The sequence below is a fragment of the Bombina bombina genome, chromosome 1 (genome assembly GCF_027579735.1).
Source record: "Bombina bombina isolate aBomBom1 chromosome 1, aBomBom1.pri, whole genome shotgun sequence".
NCBI classification, from domain to species: Eukaryota; Metazoa; Chordata; class Amphibia; order Anura; family Bombinatoridae; genus Bombina; species Bombina bombina.
The window spans coordinates 1,575,141,608-1,575,165,312 of record NC_069499.1 but is presented as its reverse complement, the minus strand read 5'-3'; the positions used below and the strand labels follow the sequence as shown (position 1 = coordinate 1,575,165,312).

At 35.0% G+C, this 23,705-nt stretch overlaps 1 protein-coding gene across 1 annotated transcript in view; it reads right to left on the bottom strand.

Annotated features, from left to right (window-relative positions):
• Positions 1-23,705, bottom strand: part of FBXW10B (F-box and WD repeat domain containing 10B) — a 161,963-nt gene that overhangs the window by 111,128 nt on the left and 27,130 nt on the right. The window contains 1 exon segment of the mRNA XM_053696877.1: positions 7,333-7,340. Within this exon segment, the coding sequence (XP_053552852.1) occupies positions 7,333-7,340 (8 nt within the window).

Sequence of the window (23,705 nt, the reverse complement as noted above, 5' to 3'; positions counted from 1 at the left end):
AGTACTAAGAAACTAATTCCGGGATCAATATACGGGCATTATTGGGAAGGGGTATTTAAAGACCCTTAGACTAACACTAAACCAGTCTTGAAAAAGGTCTATGTTGGACCGAAACGCGTCGACTGGTGAGTAGCATTCCAATTTATATATCCATTTGAAAAACGATCTGCACTATTATTATTTCTTTTGGCAGAAGGAATTAATAACCTGGGTGACGCTGGAGCTGCAAATTGTCTATTGACGCTGAAGCCCAAACCCCACTGCAGGCAATTATACCCCACATAGACTGATAAAATACAGAAAAAAGGAATCACCTACACTTGGAAACACTTAAACTCTGACTTTTAACAAAGATTTTTGGTTACACTTTTTTACTTTTTCATTTTTAAAAAAACATTATGGCGGTTGCAATCATGCTGGTCACTAGTGACATATGAGGTTTAAATCGGAGAACATTTTTTGGATTAAGCTTTGATTTCAAGCACCCTTTTAAAGACACACATAATTTGTATTATATTTGTAATTTGTTTCTAAATATCGAGACCTATCGATACACTTTATATTTTTTTTGTATTACAAGTTTTTATATATTTTTAGTTTGTATTACAATTTCTGCACCTGAGACCTTTATGACAACACGTTTGACACCTATCGAAATTTTATATTTTGGAATTTGTACTGCGATATATATTTTCTTTTGTTGAATTTGTTTTTTCACATTTGACCTGTCACACAATCAGCTAAAATAGAACACGCATCCTCTTTCTTCTTCGCTAGCGGAGAACGGTCACTGATCCTTCAAAGGAACAGTTGATCGGTTCCACTCTTGTCACATATGACCTAAGGGTCCTTGTTCAAGTGTTTAATAAATACTATAATACACAACCATATATGTAAGTTAACAGTGTTATAGAATCATACACTTTTCTGCACAATCTGTGAATTGATCTGATAACTATAGTGGGTAGCACTGCTAGAGGATCGGTCTCTACTCCAACATTTTTTGTGATATATACCTTATCCTTCCGGTCGAATTGATATAGCTGGTAACACCACTATAGGATAGTTTACAAGTTATTTTTATTTTTATTTTATTTTTATTTTTTTTATACTCAGCCTTTGGAAGCTTCCAAGTTATCACACTTAAGGAATCCATAATTTTAACAAAGCTGTAGGACTGATTGTTTCAGTTATTGTTGTATTATTGTAAAGGCATTTTTATCTTCATAAAGTATTGTGTGGATTCATAATCAATCCACTCTTTATATAAATATAATTATATGCATCAAGTTTGGATACGAATGTTTTAAATCTTCAAAGTATTGTCAAGAATTTATGTTTTTAGATTTGGAATAAATCATTTGTTTTAACCCATATTGTGAAGGAATTGGTTTCACATTCTGAACCCTGCCGGTTCGCTGGCGCTTTGATATTTTCTGATTTTTCTTATAACTTATCTGACTACTAGGGGTCACATATCAAGGCTAAGGGTCCATTTAGTAGTAGGCGCTAAGTGATTTCTTCTCTTTCTCCTCACACTGTACAGTTACACTCATATTAACACTGTCTAATAAATTTACACTACACAGTACAGTTCACAAATAATAACACTGTCTAATAAATATACATTACACAGTACAGTTACACTGATAATAACTGTCTAATAAATATACATTACACTGTACAGTTACACTCATATTAACACCGTCTAATAAATATACATTACACAGTACAGTAACACTCATGTTAACACCGTCTAATAAATATACATTACACGGTACAGTTGCACTCATATTAACACTGTCTAATAAATATACATTACACAGTACAGTTACACTCATAATAACACTATCTAATAAATATACATTTCATAGTACAGTTACACTCATATTAACACTGTCTAATAAATATACATTACATAGTACAGTTACACTCATATTAACACTGTCTAATAAATATACATTACAAAGTACAGTTACACTCATAATAACATTATCTAATAACAATACATTACACAGTACAGTTAAACTCATATTAACACTGTCTAATAAATATACATTACACAGTACAGTTACACTCATAACACCGTCTAATAAATATACATTAAACAGTACAGTTACACTAATAATAACACTGTCTAATAAATATACATTACATAGTACAGTTACACTCATAATAACACTGTCTAATAAATATACATTACACAGTACAGTTACACTCATATTAACACTGTCTAATAAATTTACACTACACAGTACAGTTACACTCATAACAACACTGTCTAATAAAAATACATTACAAAGTACAGTTACACTCATAATAACACTGTCTAATAACAATACATTACACAGTACAGTTACACTCATAATAACACTGTCTAATAAATATAGCTTACACAGTACAGTTACACTCATAATAACACTGTCTAATAAATATACATTACAAAGTACAGTTACACTCATAATAACACTATCTAATAACAATAAATTACACAGTACAGTTACACTCATATTAACACTGTCTAATAAATATATATTACACAGTACAGTTATACTCATATTAACACTATCTAACAAATATACATTACACAGTACAGCAGTGACGTGCGGTGAGAGGAAAGACAGGTGAGGCAGTCTCCAGAGAAACACACATACTGTAGAGTAATATATATATATATTTATATCTCTCTCACTCTCTTTCTCACCCACTCTCTTCTTCTCTCACTCTCTTCCTCTCTCACTCTCTCTCTCGCTTTCTCTCTCTCTCTCTCTCTCTTTCTCTCTCTCACTCACTCTCACTCACTCTCACTCTCTCTCTCTCTCTCTCTCTCTCACTTTCTCTCACTCTCTCTCTTTCTCTCTCACTCTCTTTCTCTCTCTCACTCTCTTTCTCTCTCTCACTCTTTTTCTCTCTCTCACTCTCTTTCTCTCTCTCACTCTCTCTCTCACTCTCTCACTCTCTCTCACTCTCTTTCTCTCTCACTCTCTCTCACTCTCTCTTTATCACTCTCTCTTTATCACTCTCTCTCTCTCACTCTCTCTTTATCACTCTCTTTCTCACTCTCACTCTCTCTTTATCACTCTTCTTTCTCACTCACTCTCTCTCTTTATCACTCTCTCTCACTCTCTCTCTCACTCTCTCTCTTTCTCTCTCTTTCTCTCTCACTCTCTTTCTCTCTATCACTCTCTCTCTTTATCACTCTCTTTATCACTCTCTGTTTATCACTCTCTCTTTATCACTCTCTCTCACACTCTCTCTCGCTTTTTATCACTCTTTCTCACTGTCACTCTCTCTTTATCACTCTCTCTCTTTCTCACTCTCTCTCACTCTTTCTCACTCTCTCTCTCACTCTCTCTCTCACTCTCTCACTCTCTCTCACTCTTTATCACTCTCTCTCACACTCTCTCTCATACTCTCTCTCTCTTTCTCTCTCTCTCTCTCTCTCTCTCTCTCTCTCTCTCTCTCTCTCTCTCTCATTCTTTCTCTCACTCTTATTCTCTCTCTCACTCTCATTCTCTTTCTCTCACTCTCATTCTCTCTCTTTCTTTCTCTCACACTTTCCTAACATACAGGCTACAGCAGCATACTAAATCATAGAAAGCAGCAAAATGTCAAACAATTAAAGACAACCCGAACCTGTACTGTCTGTTTGTGCACACTTACTGGTAGGTAGGGTAATAAATCCAGCCCTGACTGAACTATCTCTCCCACCTTTTATTACTACTATGTTGGCACAGCATAAAGACAAAAACTTTTAAAAATGTTTTCAGTATTATATTAAAACCCTAATTATTTGTATGAATCAAATAAAAAAAATAAATCACAAAATCTCCCCAAATAAGCAATTTTGTTGACAACCCACCAGATTAAACCTCTATGACCCTTTCTTACTGTGACTGGCCCTGTATATAACTCACCCTAGCAGAGCAGCAGCCAGTTAGCCCTCTCTGGAGGCTGACATATCCTGGGCAGGCAGGGTGTCCTCAGGCTGTTAGAACATGATACAAAGTCTATGTGCAGGAGACTGATGCGATCAGCCCAGTTGCCAATCCCCCCAGCCAGGCAGGGCTTAGTGCTAAAGGTGGGTGGAGAAATCTAACACAAGGCCTTGAGCAATACAAGAGGGTGGGAAAGATCACTTATAGTCAATAAACACTCATATTGCAAGAAAAGGAGACAACCATTCATATAGGAAATCATGCTAGGATAGGATATGCATACACAGAGGCCAACCCAGGGCATGCAGAGGTTACACAGCTGCCTAAGCAAAACTGTCTGTGACACTAACAGAGCTGTTCCGTGTCAGTCAAGGCTGCTGCAGGAGCTGCTGCTGCGATATCACTGTAAAGCATTTTTATCTCAGTGCTTCTGATCACAGCTTTTCCAGCACTTCTGTAACACACTGAAAAGGGCTGTGATCAGAAGCACTGAGATAGAAATGCTTTAGAGTTATATCGCAACAGCAGCTCCTGCAGCAGCCTTGACTGACACAGAACAGCTCTGTTAGTGTCACAGACAGTTTTCTGCAGCTGTAAAGGTGGGAGAGATAGGTGCTGATCCAGAGTCTGCAGAGAGATCTGGAATTTCCTTGGATCCGCAGTGTCTGTGTATAATAGCATAAAAGAGTCTCTAGAGAGTTCTACAATTTCCTAGATAAGGGCTTTTAGTCCCTATTATGTCCCACTCGCTGCCTACAATTAAGATTACCCAAACTAGTCACGACTCACTAGTGCAAAATGTAAATCCATTTTATGTTATACTCACTCAGTGTCATGTTGTGCATCATGGAAGAGCTTGCTCCTAGGGCTCAGAGCCTAAGCACTATTGAACTTCGCGCCTCTCTGTCGGCTCTCTCTTCCCCGCCTACTATGATCATGATGAAAGAGAGAGCCGGGTGCTGATTGGCTGGGCTCTGGCGGAGGCTACCAATAGACATAGCCTCTATTGAGCTGTATGGACTGTGCGTTAAGCACCACTGGGTGGAAGTCCTTAGCAATGCTCCTCTAGCACATCCATATTGTGCAAAGTAGGGACAGCGGAACGGCTCACAGCCTCTCCATTGCACAATATAGACTAGGAATCTTGATGGATGGCTAATAATATGCATTGCTAAGTATATTTTTTCCATGGCGGCAGAGGGCTCAGAGGGCTGGGGTGGGGGTACATTAGGATACAAAAAATATATATATAATATTATAACTTAAAAATTATTATTATTTTGTTTTTAAATTATTAATAAAGTGTAATTACACACATAGGACAGGGGAGGCGCTGCCTCCCCTGCCTCCTATGACTGCACGTCACTGCAGTACAGTTACACTCATAACACTGTCTAATAAATATACATTAAACAGTACAGTTACACTCATAACACTGTCTAATAAATATACATTAAACAGTACAGTTACACTCATAATAACACTGTCTAATAAATATACATTACATAGTACAGTTACACTCATATTAACACTGTCTAATAAATATACATTACACAGTACAGTTACACTCATAATAACACTGTCTAATAAATATACATTACACAGTACAGTTACACTCATAATAACTGTCTAATAAATATACATTACACAGTACAGTTACACTCATAATAACACTGTCTAATAAATATACATTACAGAGTACAGTTACACTCATATTAACACTGTCTAATAAATATGCATTACATTACACAGTACAGTTACACACATAATAACACTGTCTAATAAATATACATTGCACAGTACAGTTACACTGTCTAATAAATATACATTGCACAGTACAGTTACACTCATAATAACACTGTCTAATAAATATACATTGCACAGTACAGTTACACTCATATTAACACTGTCTAATAAATATACATTACACAGTACAGTTACACTCATATTAACACTGTCTAATAAATATACATTACACAGTACAGTTACACTCACAATAACACTATCTAATAAATATACATTATACAGTACAGTTACACACATAATAACACTGTCTAATAAATATGCATTACACAGTACAGTTACACACATAATAACACTGTCTAATAAATATACATTGCACAGTACAGTTAATATACCTTACACAGTACAGTTACACACATATTAACACTGTGCCAAACAGAGGAAAAGAACAGTGAGCCCTTTCTCCCATATCAGACTGAGCAACTAAATATAATCAATCTTTCTGATCATGTTCTATATGAACATCATTCATCCGTATTAGTCAAGGGCTTATCTTTCTGTCCTAATAACAAACTAGATACATTTTTACTAACAAAAGTCATTCATTTATTCGTCAGAAAATTAATGCTTAAAAAGATTCATTGTATGAGAAATAACCCTGACACAGAATGGTCCAAAGATGAATTACAAAACCTAAAAGATTTGGAAGAACTTTTAAAAGAAAGTGCTGATTTACAAACTAATCAAAAGTGGCGTGACTTAAAGGGACAGTCAACACCAGAATTCTTGTTGTTTTAAAAGCTTGATAATCCCTTTATTACCCATTCCCCAGTTTTGCATAACCAACACAGTTATAATAATACACTTTTTACCTCTGTGATTAACTTGTATCTAATCATCTTCTGACAGCCCCCTGATCACATGACATTTTATTTATTTTATTTTATTTATTATCTATTGACTTTCATTTTAGCCAATTAGTGCAGTGTCTGCCACAATCCACGGGCGTGCTCACAATGTTATCTATAGGGTTTACCTGAACTAGCTCTCCCCTGCTGTGAAAAGCAAATACAAAAGCATGTGATTAGAGGAGGCCTTCAAGGGCTTAGAAATTATCATATGAGCCTTCCTAGGTCTAGCTTCAACTAATAATACCAAAAGAACAAAGCAAAATTGGTGATAAAAGTAAATTGGAAAGTTGTTTAAAATTACATGCCCTATTTGAAACATGAAAGTTTTTTTGGACTTGATTGTCCCTTTAATCAAGAATAAATCACAATACATACCCAACATCTCTCAATTCCACAATATACAAACCTTTAACCAAATAGTGTGTAATGAGATCAACTCACTCACTGTTAAAAATACAGGTACAAATATCTCATCACAAGAACATCAAGCACTTAGAGAAATTGAAGATTGGGATGATGTATTAATTAAAGGATCTGACAAAGGTGGAAATATTGTTATTTGGCCGGTTGAACAATATCTATGTGAGGCCAATAAACAATTGGATGATGTTAACTGCTATAAAAAACTAATATTTAATCCATCAGCAACATACAAAAGACAGTATGATACCATGATTGAAATAGCCAAAGATAATCATACTATAAATAACAAAGAATTCAAATTTTTACAAGTCAAAAACCCAAGAATCTCAACACTATATTTAATCTCTAAAATACACAAAAATATAAAAAATCCTCCGGGCCGACCCATCGTGTCAGGAAATGGATGTCTAACTGAGAAAGCCAGTGTATACGTTGACAAAAGATTGAGATGCTTTGTAGAAGAATTACCCTCCTATGTTAGAGACACAACAGAGGTACTTCAGCAACTAGAAGGGATTCAAGTAGCCAGAGAAACATGGTTAATCACCGCAGATGTTGAGTCTCTATACACAAGCATTGAGCATGACTTTGGTATAAAGGCAGTAAAGCGTTTTCTTGATTTAGACTCTTCTGAGTCTCACAAACATAATCTCTTCATCCTGGAATTAGTCAAATTCATACTAAACCATAACTTCTTTGTATTCAATGACCGTTACTACTTACAAACACGTGGAACCGCCATGGGCACAGCATGTGCACCTACATATGCTAATTTATTTTTAGGATGGTGGGAGAAGGAGACCGTTTTCTCAGACTCTAATGCTATCTACATGGAACAAATACCATTATGGATCCGTTATATTGACGACATCCTTTTCATCTGGGAAGGATCCAAACCAGATCTGGATGAGTTCTTGAACATACTTAAGCATAATAATATCAATGTCAAGTTAACATATGAATGTAGTCAATTGGAGGTAAACTTTCTGGATTTGAAAATAACCAAAGAAAAAATTGGCAACTTAACAACTGATCTCTTTCGCAAACAAACTGCCACAAATTCTATTCTACATCACAGCAGTGCTCACACCAAAAGTACTCTCAGCTCCCTACCAATAGGTGAATTTCTGAGAACACGTAGAAATTGCTCCTCAGAATCAATATTCAAAATAAGAGCAAAAGAACTGGAAAACAGATTGAAAGCAAGAGGATATAGTAACAGAAGCCTGAAAAAAGCTAAATATAGAGCTCTACATACCCCTAGGCAAGATCTCCTATTTCCCAAACCTAAGAGAATGGATAACAAAACAAGGCTAATAACTACCTTTAACTCACAAATCAAGGATGTAACACACATTATACAAAAATCTTGGTATATTCTCCAAAATGATCCAGATTTGAATGATAGTCTTGGAGATAAAATATCCATCTGCTACCGGAGGTCCAGGAATTTAAAGGACAGATTAGTCATTTTGTAAGAAAGAAGGCAAAAGTTACATATCCTGGCAATTATCCATGCCGAAACTAAATGGTCTAAATGAGAACAATAATTATTATGTATTCTTGCCTAAATAATTGACATGTATAGATGATACATAAACTATATGGTGCCATCATTAGTAAACATCTTGTTGGATTAAATTATACAACTATATATCCATTTATATCATATCCAATATATTAAACAGCTATCCACCACATCACTCTAGTATCAGCCATTACAGATATTGTCTAGTGTTCATCTCATGTTTTCTTCTGTGAACACAGACATATATTTTAGGGAACTATATGTACACTCTTATAATATATATATATCATATATATTAACATTTATCGATATGATCACAATGTTCATCTTATTTTTCCTTTTTGAACACAAACTTATTTTGGGACACCATTATAATAATATATATTAATATTGATTGCTATCAAATTATTCAGCACCTTATTTAATTTCCTTTAACATTTTTTATTCACTGACTATCACTCACTCACTTACTCCCAGCCCACACACTCATATCACCCAACCAGTATTATATTCCCCACTATTCCACAGATTAAATCCTAATGGGCCATCACTCCCCTTTAGTTAATCTCTCTGGACACATACCAATCACCCATCACTTTATTTTCATCCTGCCCAATCATATATTCCAACACCTTTCACACATTTCAGCATTTTTGCACTTAATCCTCACAACAATCACAACACCTAAGTAACTTTTTACTATCCCTACTTCACATTAAAATCATCTAATATATCATACACACACAATAATAAAATATTAATACTAAAAAATAATACAACAAAAATACACAAAATCACGTTTTTAGTTTCAAGTGACAAATTTAATTTATTCATCAGAATACAATAGCAAATAAAATATCATTGTACGAACAGTTTCAAAATTACCAAAATCATCTAAACAAGTGATAAAACAGGATCAGATGACTTATATTTGAATAAACTTATATTGTGATTTAGTTTCTAGTAGATTGTTTAAATTTATATAAAATTCATATAAATTACGGTTTTTCTATCAATCATAACTATCAAGTAAGATGTAAGAGTATAAGTATGCAGTGGGTCTATTATGTCATAATGATGGACAGGTCCAAAAACCAATAGCTGCGTGTGGAAATTAGACACCGGAGGAACTCAGTGAGGATGACGTATGCTTGGGAAATCTGACACACGCATAAGATTGACAGTTCCTTTAGGCCAATTATAACTCACTTCCTCACTTGTAACCGAATTGTCATGATTGACAGATCCAGTAACCAATGATAGATCCGACAGGCTATGACTATGAGTGATTGAACCGATAACCAATGAACAACGAACACATACTCAATGACTTAGAACATTGATAGACCTGATAACCAATCATCATGACTGATAGAATTAACAACCAATGATAACTTAAGCAAATGAAAACTGAAGGACAATGGAATATTGACAGCATTCTTAGCCAATCACAACCAACGGATAGCGATAGAAACCTCAAAAATTAATATGTAAAAAATTGGATGACATAGTATGTATCACTTTATAAAAGGCATAATAGGACCATTCTGGAAACAAATTAATAATGCTAATTATAAGAAAACAATCATATTTATAATATGAATACAAACAAATGATTACGGCAAATAGACCAATCAGAATGCATCTTTGCCACACAACCACTCTCTCCACCAATCAATTTAGCTGGTACAACCAAGGCCTCTATCAGCAGCCAATCCGCCAACACTGAAGGGTATTTAAATCTCACGAAGACAGAGTGAGACTGCCCTTTGATACAGCCACCACGGCGAAACGCGTCAGTGGTGTCCCCCCGTTCTTCCCTATTTGTTGCTTTTAATTAATTTTTTGTGATCTACTACCTAAATATAGAATGACAATTTAATATTCCAACAAGATACATTTACCGCCTAGGCGGCTCTATCCTACACTGATCCAGCTACGCAAAGCAAGATCACTATGCTATAGATTACTCATAACGGTAATAAAAGGTACATGGGTTAGGCTTATCCTAATCTGGGTATTAATAGCGATATTAAAAGGTATAACAGAGGAGTTTACTTTCTCACTCCTTATGGTATTACATGGTATCAAAGTATATTTATTAACAACGGTATTAAAAAGGTATAAGAGAGGAGTTTATTACGTTTTCCACTCCTTACGGTATTACAAGGTATCAAAGTATATTTATTAATAACGGTACTACAAGGTCTAAGAGAGGAGTTTACCTTTTCACACCTTACAGTATTTACAAGGTATTAGAGTGTATTTATTACGATACTAAAGGTACAGCAACGATTGAATATCCAAACAAGATATATTTACCGCCTAGGCTGCCCTATCTTACACTGATCTAGTTACGCAAAGCAAGATCACTATGCTATAAATTACTCATAACGATAATTAAAGGTACATGGGTTAGGCTTTTCCTAATCTAGGTATTAATAACGGTATTAAAAGATATAACAGAGGAGTTTACTTTCTCACTCCTTATGGTATTACAAGGTATCAAAGTATATTTACAACGGTATTAAAAAAGTATAAGAGAGGAGCTTACTTTTTTACTCCTTACGGTATTACAAGGTATTAAAGTATATCTATTAATAACCGTACTATAAGATATAAGAGAGAAGTTTACTTTCTCACTCCTCACGGTATTACAAGGTATCAGAGTGTATTTATTGCGATACTAAAGGTACAGCCACGAGATTTAAAGTTCACTTAGAGAGGTATTCAAAGTAAAAAGCCCACCCCAATGGCTTTAGAAACATGATAGTGCGATTTATATTTCACTCATAATGATGTTATAAGGCCAAGAGTTCATTCATAATGGTATTAACCCCTTAGTGACCGAGGACGTGCAGGGTACGTCTGAAAAAAAAAGGCAGTTAACGCCTGAGGACGTACCCTGCACGTCCTCGGTGTGGAAAGCAGCTGGAAGCGATCCTGCTCGCTTCCAGCTGCTTTCCGGTTATTGCAGTGATGCCTCGATATCGAGGCATCCTGCAATAACCATTTTTAGCCATCCGGTGCAGAGAGAGCCACTCTGTGGCCCTCTCTGCACCGGACATTAACGGCTATGTTCGTTGGTGGGTGGGAGCCGGTGTGGGAGGTGGGTGGCGGCCATCGATGGCCTTTGTGATGCGGAGGGGGGCGGGATCGGGGGCGGGGGCGACCGGGGGGGCGCGCACGGACGCGCGCACGTGCAGGGGGTGGCGGGGGGGGCGCGTGCAGGGGGAGGGAGCGGGTGGGAACCACTACGCTACAGAAAGTTTTTTCTTATAAGTGGGGATCAAAGGGGTTTATGTATTTATTTGTTGATCGGTTTGGCTGGGGGGATATTGGACTGTGGGGGGGAAGCTACACTACAGAAACAAATAAAAAAAAAAAAAAAAAAAAAACATTTTTATTTGCAAACTGGGTACTGGCAGACAGCTGCCAGTACCCAAGATGGCCCCAATAAGGCAGAGGGGGGGTTAGGGAGCTATTTTGGGGGGATCAGGGAGGTTGGGGGCTAAGGGGGGACCCTACATAGCAGCATATGTAAATATGCTATAAAAAAAAATATATATATTTTTTTTAATACCTTTTATTTTAGTACTGGCAGACTTTCTGCCAGTACTTAAGATGGCGGGGACAATTGTGGGGTGGGGGAGGGAAGAGAGCTGTTTGGGAGGGATCAGGGGGTGGGATGTGTCAGGTGGGAGTCTGATCTCTACACTAAAGCTAAAATTAACCCTGCAAGCTCCCTACAAACTACCTAATTAACCCCTTCACTGCTGGCCATAATACACATGTGATGCGCAGCAACATTTAGCGGCCTTATAATTACCAAAAAGCAACGCCAAAGCCACATATGTCTGCTATTTCTGAACAAAGGGGATCCCAGAGAAGCATTTAAAACCATTTGTGCCATAATTGCACAAGCTGTTTGTAAATAATTTTAGTGAGAAACCTAAAGTTTGAAAAAGTGAACAATTTTTTTTTATTTGATTGCTTTTGGCGGTGAAATGGTGGCATGAAATATACCAAAATGGGCCTAGATCAATACTTGGGGTTGTCTACTACACTACACTAGAGCTAAAATTAACCCTAGAAGCTCCCTACATGCTCCCTAATTAACCCATTCACTGCTGGGCATAATACACGTGTGGTGCGCAGTGGCATTTAGCAGCCTTCTAATTACCAAAAAGCAAAGCCAAAGCCATATATGTCTGCTATTTATGAACAAAGGGGATCCCAGAGAAGCATTTACAACCATTTATTCCATAATTTCATGAGTTGTTTGTAAATAATTTCAGTGAGAAACCTAAAGTTTGTGAAAAAATTTGTGAAAAAGTAAAACATTTTTTTTATTTGATCGCATTCGGCGGTGAAATGGTGGCATGAAATATACCAAAATGGGCCTAGATCAATACTTTGGGATGTCTTCTAAAAAAAAATATATACATGTCAATGGATATTCAGGGATTCCTGAAAGATATTAGTGTCCCAATGTAACTAGCGCTAATTTTGAAAAAAAGTGGTTTGGAAATGGCAAAGTGCTACTTGTATTTATGGCCCTATAACTTGCAAAAAAAGCAAAGAACATGTAAACATTGGGTATTTCTAAACTCAGGACAAAATTTAGAAACTATTTAGCATGGTTTTTTTGGTGGTTGTAGATGTGTAACAGATTTTGGGGGTCAAAGTTAGAAAAAGTGTGTTTTTTTCCATTTTTTCCTCATATTTTATAATATTTTTTATAGTAAATTATAAGATATGATGAAAATAATGGTATATTTTGAAAGTCCATTTAATGGCGAGAAAAACGGTATATAATATGTGTGGGTACAGTAAATGAGTAAGAGGAAAATTACAGCTAAACACAAACACCGCAAAAATGTAAAAATAGCCTTGGTCCCAAACGGACAGAAAATGGAAAAGTGCTGTGGTCATTAAGGGGTTAAAGGCAATAGAGTGAAATACCCGTTACACTAATAAGGACACTTAAAGGTATAAGCTCACTCTAAGTGGTATTATAAGACATTACAGTATCACAAGACCAAGAGTTTATTCACAACGTTATTAAAGGCAATACAGTGTAATACACTCTCTACCAATAACGGTACTCAAAGATACAAGCTCACTCTTAATGGTATAATAAGGCATTTCAGCAGGACTCATAGCTTACTTATAAAGGTATTACAAGGCAAGAGTTTTGATAATATGCAAATAAACCATTATTGAGAATAGTATGTTCTTTAGAGTAATGTATCTTTGACAAACTCACTTACCTAATCTACACACTTCATACCCAGCACCATTTGATATATATCCCTGATTTAGGTTAACCCAGACAAGGTACCATCATCACTGCTATTTGAGTAACTTCCCCATTGGATACAAAAGCCAGTTATTACTTTTGTCATTTTTACATGAGACTTCACATTAACCCAACAAGGGTGTTTGTCTCTATAAAGCCAGTAGTGATATTTTCTGGCTTGATGGTAGTAGACCCAAATCTGATTTTAATTGTATGTCAATCCCCTGTTTTTAACATGATCTAGTAAAAGTTATATTTTAATATATATTTTCTCTTTATTTTGTTACATTTGAACGTTCAAAGAGTGCTACATGTGTACCCTTTTGTCAGTTTCTTACTGATTCTTTGTAAAGTTTGCCAGTAGGTACAAGCACCAACCCCTATCAGATTAGAAATATTTGAGTATACTGATACTTAATATACTCACCACTCTGGAATTTAAAAAGGGAACGTCCATTACATATTATTAAATTTGAGTAGTGCCATTGTTTCCTTTCTCTTTACAGTACAGTTACACTCATAATAACACTGTCTAATAAATATACATTACAAAGTTCAGTTACACTCATATTAACACTGTCTAATAAATATACATTACACAGTACAGTTACACTCATAATAACACTGTCTAATAAATATACATTACAAAGTTCAGTTACACTCATAATAACACTGTCTAATAGCAATACATTACACAGTACTGTTACACACATAATAACACTGTCTAATAAATATACATTACACAGTACAGTTACACACATAATAACACTGTCTAATAAATATACATTACACAGTACAGTTACACACATAATAACACTGTCTAATAAATATAATTACACAGTACAGTTACACTAATATTAACACTGTCTAATAAAAATACATTACACAGTACAGTTACACTCATAATAACACTGTCTAATAAATATACATTACACAGTACAGTAACACTAATAATAACACTGTCTAATAAATATACATTACACAGTACAGTTACACTAATAATAACACTGTCTAATAAATATACATTACACAGTACAGTTACACTAATAATAACACTGTCTAATAAATATACATTACACAGTACAGTTACACTAATAATAACACCATCTAATAAATATACATTACACAGTACAGTTACACACATAATAACACTGTCTAATAAATATACATTACAAAGTTCAGTTACACTCATAATAACACTGTCTAATAAATATACATTACAAAGTTCAGTTACACTCATAATAACACTGTCTAATAAATATACATTACACAGTACAGTTCTCATAATAACACTGTCTAATAAATATACATTACACTGTACAGTTACACTCATATTAATACTGTCTAATAAATATACATTACACAGTACAGTTACACACATAATAACACGGTCTAATAAATATACATTACACTGTACAGTTACACTCATATTAACACTGTCTAATAAATATACATTACACAGTACAGTTACACTCATATTAACACTGTCTAATAAATATACATTATACAGTACAGTTACACACATATTAACACTGTCTAATAAATATACATTACACTGTACAGTTACACTCATAATAACACTGTCTAATAAATATACATTACACAGTACAGTTAGAATAATAATAACACTATCTAATAAATATACATTACACAGTAAAGTTACACTCATATTAACACTGTCTAATAAATATACATTACATAGTACAGTTACACTCATAATAACACTATCTAATAAATATACATTACACAGTACAGTTACACTCATAATAACACTATCTAATAAATATACATTACACAGTACAGTTACACACATAATAACACTAACTAATAAATATACATTACACAGTACAGTTAGAATCATAATAACACTGTATAATAAATATACCTTACACAGTACAGTTACACTTATAATAACACTATCTAATAAATATACATTACAGACTACATTTACACACATAATAACACTATCTAATAAATATAAATTACACAGTACAGTAACACTTATAATAACACTATCTAATAAATATACATTACACAGTACAGTTACACACATAATAACACTGTCTAATAAATATACATTACACAGTACAGTTACACACATAATAACACTATCTAATAAATATACATTACACAGTACAGTTACACACATAATAACACTATCTAATAAATATAAATTACACAGTACAGTTACACTCATAGTAACACTGTCTAATGAAACTGCTCTCTGCATCAGCTGACTTAAAGTATACTCACAACAAGTCTAAGGAACATTCACAGACCCACATTTGCAGCTGAAACTGCTCTCTGCATCAGCTGACTTAAAGTATACTCACAACAAGTCTAAGGAACATTCACAGACCCACATTTGCAGCTGAAACTGCTCTCTGCATCAGCTGACTTAAAGTATACTCACAACAAGTCTAAGGAACATTCACAGACCCACATTTGCAGCTGAAACTGCTCTCTGCATCAGCTGACTTAAAGTATACTCACAACAAGTCTAAGGAACATTCACAGACCCACATTTGCAGCTGAAACTGCTCTCTGCATCAGCTGACTTAAAGTATACTCACAACAAGTCTAAGGAACATTCACAGACCCACATTTGCAGCTGAAACTGCTCTCTGCATCAGCTGACTTAAAGTATACTCACAACAAGTCTAAGAAACATTCACAGACCCACATTTGCAGCTGAAACTGCTCTCTGCATCAGCTGACTTAAAGTATACTCACAACAAGTCTAAGGAACATTCACAGACCCACATTTGCAGCTGAAACTGCTCTCTGCATCAGCTGACTTAAAGTATACTCACAACAAGTCTAAGGAACATTCACAGACCCACATTTGCAGCTGAAACTGCTCTCTGCATCAGCTGACTTAAAGTATACTCACAACAAGTCTAAGGAACATTCACAGACCCACATTTGCAGCTGAAACTGCTCTCTGCATCAGCTGACTTAAAGTATACTCACAACAAGTCTAAGGAACATTCACAGACCCACATTTGCAGCTGAAACTGCTCTCTGCATCAGCTGACTTAAAGTATACTCACAACAAGTCTAAGGAACATTCACAGACCCACATTTGCAGCTGAAACTGCTCTCTGCATCAGCTGACTTAAAGTATACTCACAACAAGTCTAAGGAACATTCACAGACCCACATTTGCAGCTGAAACTGCTCTCTGCATCAGCTGACTTAAAGTATACTCACAACAAGTCTAAGGAACATTCACAGACCCACATTTGCAGCTGAAACTGCTCTCTGCATCAGCTGACTTAAAGTATACTCACAACAAGTCTAAGGAACATTCACAGACCCACATTTGCAGCTGAAACTGCTCTCTTGCATCAGCTGGACTTAAAGTATACTCACAACAAGGTCTAAGGAACATTCACAGACCCACATTTGCAGCTGAAACTGCTCTCTGCATCAGCTGACTTAAAGTATACTCACAACAAGTCTAAGGAACATCTCAGGACCCACATTTGCAGCTGAAACTGCTCTCTGCATCAGCTGACTTAAAGTATACTCACAACAAGTCTAAGGAACATTCACAGACCCTACATTTTGCAGCTGAAACTGCTCTCTGCATCAGGTATTTACGGAAAGATAGTTAAAAATATGACCATACTGATATTCGTGACAACTATTTTCTCACTCAAATTTTGTTCACTTCATTACCGCCAATAATCACCCACCTCAAACTGGGAAAACAAATTATCATACACCATGGCCTGCTCTGTTGCTGTAACTTATCTGCTGAGTTGCTGGTGGAGAGTTATAAATAAATAGCCCTCCTACCCCCACCACACAAAATTATAAAGTATGCCATTCACTATATAGCCAAACAAAAACTATGTCCAAATTCCTATTCCTTATGCTACTTGCCCTTGCAAATGATGTAAGAGTCTAACCCTGGTCCCCCAGCAAATTCCATTCCTAGCCTTCCAGCTAAAAAAGGCCTCTCTTTGTGCACGTGTAATATACGCAGCTTATTTCCAAAAATCGATGCACTGCAAGCTGGTGTTTTACATACAAGCCAAAAATCATTGTTATCTCTGAATCATGGCTAACTGCAAAAATACCTGACTCTGCCATTGCAAATACCCTGGGTATTCATGCCATAGAATGACAGAGCAAAGCGGAGGAGGCGGGCATTGTAATCTATGTTGACAACTCCACAAAGTTCACCCCATTCAAAAATCTAGCTCTCCTGCCACCTTTGAATTTCCTTTCTGGCAAAATTGAGATCCCGTGCAGTAAATCAATCATTGTTGCAGGAATCTACCGCCCACCAAGCTCCCCTGTGCATTCCATTTCGGACATAGCACAGCTCCTTAGTTAATCCATAACTCAAAACCCAAAAAGTGAAATTTTGGTTTTTGGAGATTTTAACATCGATTGGCTGAATCCAAAAAATAACAGTTGTCGCTCGCTGTTTAAATCTTTGCAGCTAACGCAATTAATCTCCTCCCCAACTCGCATAAACATCAAAAGCCATAATCATACCCTGCTCGACTGGATTCTCTCCACTTCTCCCGACCGAATCCAGGAGGCAGGTGTTCTCCCTAACAATTTCAGTGACCACTGCTTAGTGTACTGCGTGCGCAAAATAAAGGCAACTAAATCCTCTCCCAAGGTTAAAATCACCAGGTCCTTCAAAAAATTTAATCTTCAATCATTTCTAAATGACATCAAGAACCTCCCCTGGCACAGATTAAACCTAATCCCAGATCTAGACTCTGCAGTTGAATTCTTTCAGTCTGAACTCCTACAAGTTTGGAATTTACATGCACCGCTGCGTAAGGTGAGAGTAAAAGGAGCACACTTGAATTGGATCACAGCTGACCTCATTCAAATGTACCAATTTCGGGATTCATTGTGGTCAAAGTTCAAGCATACTGGCTCTATGAATGATCACTGTGTATATAGAAATTGGCGAAATATATGTACTAAACAAACAAAATTGGCTAAGGCGCAATATTTCTGTGAAAATCTGAACAATAATATATGTAACCCTAGAAAGTTTTGGAAACTCATAAATAACTTACAAAATCCACCAATCCACTCCCAACCCTCCACTGTCAATGTGGATAACCAAAACCTGCAACTCCCCTTAGAAGTAGCAAATGCCTTTAACAATTATTTTGTAGGATGCTCCACCACCCTGATTGACAAACTAATAAATGGCACACATCCTGAAGCTACAAATGTGGATCAGGCCCCACTAAAACAGCAAAGACCCAATATAGAAAAGTTCAATTTTAGACCTGTACCCTTCAATGTCATTAAGAAACACCTCGATAATCTAAAAATGAAAAACCAGTCAGGACCTGATCAAATCCCAGCAATGCTGTTGAAGCTCAGTGCGCCGGCAATTGCTAAGCCTGTTGCAACCCTAATTAACGAATCCTTGGTGTCTGGATACATACCCAAACTCTGGAAAACTGCAAGAGTAGTGCCTATTCATAAAAGTGGGGAGTTAACCTTGGTTTCTAACTATCGTCCTATATCACTGCTCCCTGTATTGTCAAAAATCCTAGAAAAATGCGTCCATACGCAATTATGCGAGTATTATCAACTTTCTAACTATCTGACCCCTGATCAATCAGGTTTCAGACCAAATCACTCCACTTCAACTGCCCTCCTAAAAGTTTGCAACGACATCCAAACTGCCATGGAACAAGGAGACCTAACTGGAGCTATTTTCCTTTGCAAAGGCTTTTGACACAGTGGACCATGACCTACTACTTCTCAAACTAAAAAAACTCTGGCTATTGCTGATCACCCGTTAACCTGGTTTAAATCATATGTATCGATCGATCACAATATGTCTCTGTCTTCTAACAGTGACTCCCTCCCTCTCCCAATCACGTGTGGTTGTTCCCAAGGTATCCTTTCATCTGCCCCCTACTATTCATCATTATTTATAAATGATTTGCCTAATGTCTGCAAATCCTCAACTGTACACAATGTACGCAGACGACACGGTAATCTATGCAAACAAATCTGATCTGCTGCAGCTTGAAACAGTGCTCCAAGACCAGTTCACAGAGGTAGAAAAGTGGATCTCAAAAAACAAACTCTTCCTTAAACACTGACAAAACAGTCACAATGATCTTTGGAACGGGACCTAAAATACATAAATTACATAATTTCCCATCTTCGCATCAAAACAAAATCGAATTGCAACGCTGACCGCAGTCCCACTCTTTTAAATACTTAGGTATGTTGTTAGACCCCAATCTATCTTTTGGACTCCACATAGAAAAAATTGCCTTTTAAACTTTATCCAAAACCTAGGTGCCCTGTACAGAAACAAATCTTGCCTCAGCCCTACAGTAAAGGAAAAGATTGTACAGCAAATGCTGATGCCTATCTTGGATTATGGGGACATAGTATATGCACCTGCTCCGCAAACTCACCTTAATAAACTAAATACGATGTATAACCTCGCTCTGCCGCTTTGTGCATACAATGTGAACTACAGGACCCACCATTGTGACATGCCTAAAAGAACTAAACTGGCTGACGCATGGAATCCAGATGCCCCCCTCCATATTTCCTGCCTTGTCTTTAAGAGCCTTTCTGGAAGCTCCCACCCTACCTGAGCAGAAATGCTCTCCCCTGCTATTCCCACCTCCTATAACCTCCGATCCAGTACCAGCAACTTATTTAGCTTGCCTCAATACAAAAAGAAAAGCACCTCGATCCTCCTTTTCCTACAGAGCACCACAATTATGGAATGACCTCCCTCACACGTTTAAAACCTTCCCACAAGCCTAAAAACCTTTAAGAGATCCCTCTATACATATCTCACAACAGAATGCTCCTGTCATGGTTAAATATTTCGTACCTGCTCTATGTTAAATGTTTGCATATATTGTGTATTATTGTTGTTTTTGTATTTTATTGTACCCTATTGTATCAATGCAATGTTTTGTGATCCCAGGACATACTTGAAAACGAGAGAAATCTCAATGTATCCTTCCTGGTAAAATATTTTATAAATAAATAAATAAATAAATAATAAATATATATTACACAGTACAGTTAAACTTATAATAACACTGTCTAATAAATATACATTACACAGTACAGTTACACTTATAATAACACTGTCTAATAAATATACATTACACAGTACAGTTACACTTATAATAACACTGTCTAATAAATATACATTACATAGTACAGTTACACTCATACTAACACTTTCTATTAAATATACATTACACAGTACAGTTACACTCATAATAAGTCTGTCTAATAAATATACATTACACAGTACAGGTTACACCTCAATAATAAGTCTGTCTAATAAATTATACATTACACAGTACAGTTACACTCATATTAACACTGTCTAATAATATACATTACACAGTACAGTTACACTCAATATAACACTGTCTAATAAATATACATTACATCAGTTCAGTTACACACATAATAACACTGTCTAATAAATATACATTACATAGTACAGTTAACACTTATAATAACACTGTCTATTAAATTATACATTTACATAGTACAGTTACACTCATAATAACACTGTCTAATAAATATACATTACACAGTACAGTTACAACACATATTAACACTGTCTAATAAATATACATTACACAGTACAGCTACTCTCATAATAACACTGTCTAATAAATATACACTACACAGTACAGTTACACACATAATAACACTGTCTAATAAATATACATTACACAGTGCAGTTACAACTCATATTAACACTGTCTAATAAATATACATTACACAGTACAGTTACACTCATATTAACACTGTCTAATAAAGTATACATTACACAGTACAGTTACACTCATAGTAAACACTTGCTCAATAAATATACATTACACAGTAACACGTGTACACACATATTAACACTGTCTAATAAAAATACATTACACAGTACAGTTACTCTCATAATAACACTGTCTAATAAATATACACTACACAAGTACAGTTACACACATAATAACACTGTCTAATAAATATACATTACCACAGTGCAGTTACACTCATATTAACACTGTCTAATAAACAGTACATTACACAAGTACAGTTACTCTCATAATAACACTGTCTAATAAATATACATTACACAGTGCAGTTACACCTCATAATAACACTGTCTAATAAATATACATTACATAGTACAGTTACACTTATAATAACACTGTCTAATAAATAATATATTACACAGTACAGTTACACTTATAATAACACTGTCTAATAATATATATTACACAGTACAGTTACACTTATAATAACACTGTCTAATAAATATACATTACATAGTACAGTTACACTTATAATAACACTGTCTAATAAATATACATTACATAGTACAGTTACACTCATAATAACACTGTCTAATAAATATACATTACATAGTACAGTTACACTTATAATAACACTGTCTAATAAATATACATTACATAGTACAGTTACACTCATAATAACACTGTCTAATAAATATACATTACACAGTACAGTTACACTCATATTAACACTGTCTAATAAATATACATTACACAGTACAGTTACACACATAATAACACTGTCTAATAAATATACATTACATAGTACAGTTACACACATAATAACACTGTCTAATAAATATACATTACATAGTACAGTTACACTATAATAACACTGTCTAATAAATATACATTACATAGTACAGTTACACTTATAATAACACTGTCTAATAAATATACATTACATAGTACAGTTACACTCATAATAACACTGTCTAATAAATATACATTACATAGTACAGTTACACTTATAATAACACTGTCTAATAAATATACATTACACAGTACAGTTACACACATAATAACACTATCTAATAAATATACATTACATAGTACAGTTACACTTATAATAACACTGTCTAATAAATATACATTACACAGTACAGTTACACACATAATAACACTATCTAATAAATATACATTACACAGTACAGTTACACTCATAATAACACTGTCTAATAAATATACATTACACAGTACAGTTACACTCATATTAACACTGTCTAATAAATATACATTACATAGTACAGTTACACTCATAATAACACTGTCTAATAAATATACATTACACAGTACAGTTACACTTATAATAACACTGTCTAATAAATATACATTACACAGTACAGTTACACACATATTAACACTGTCTAATAAATATACATTACATAGTACAGTTACACTTATAATAACACTATCTAATAAATATACATTACACAGTACAGTTACACTCATAATAACACTATGTAATAAATATACATTACACAGTACAGTTACTCACATAATAACACTGTCTAATAAATATACATTACACAGTACAGTTACACTCATAATAACACGTCTATAAATATACATTACACAGTACAGTTACACCCATATTAACACTGTCTAATAAATATACATTACACAGTACAGTTACACACATAATAACAAATATCTAATAAATATACATTACACAGTACAGTTACACTCATAATAACACTATCTAATGAATATACATTACACAGTACAGTTAGAATCATAATAAACACTGTCTAATAAATATACATTACATAGTACAGTTACACTCATAATAACACTGTCTAATAAATATACATTACACAGTACAGTTTACATCATATGTAACACTGTCTAATAAATATACATTACACAGTACAGTTACACACATAATAACACTGTCTAATAAATATACATTTCATAGTACAGTTACACACAAAATAACAATGTCTAATAAATATACATTACATAGTACAGTTACACACATAATAACACTGTCTAATAAATATACATTACATAGTACAG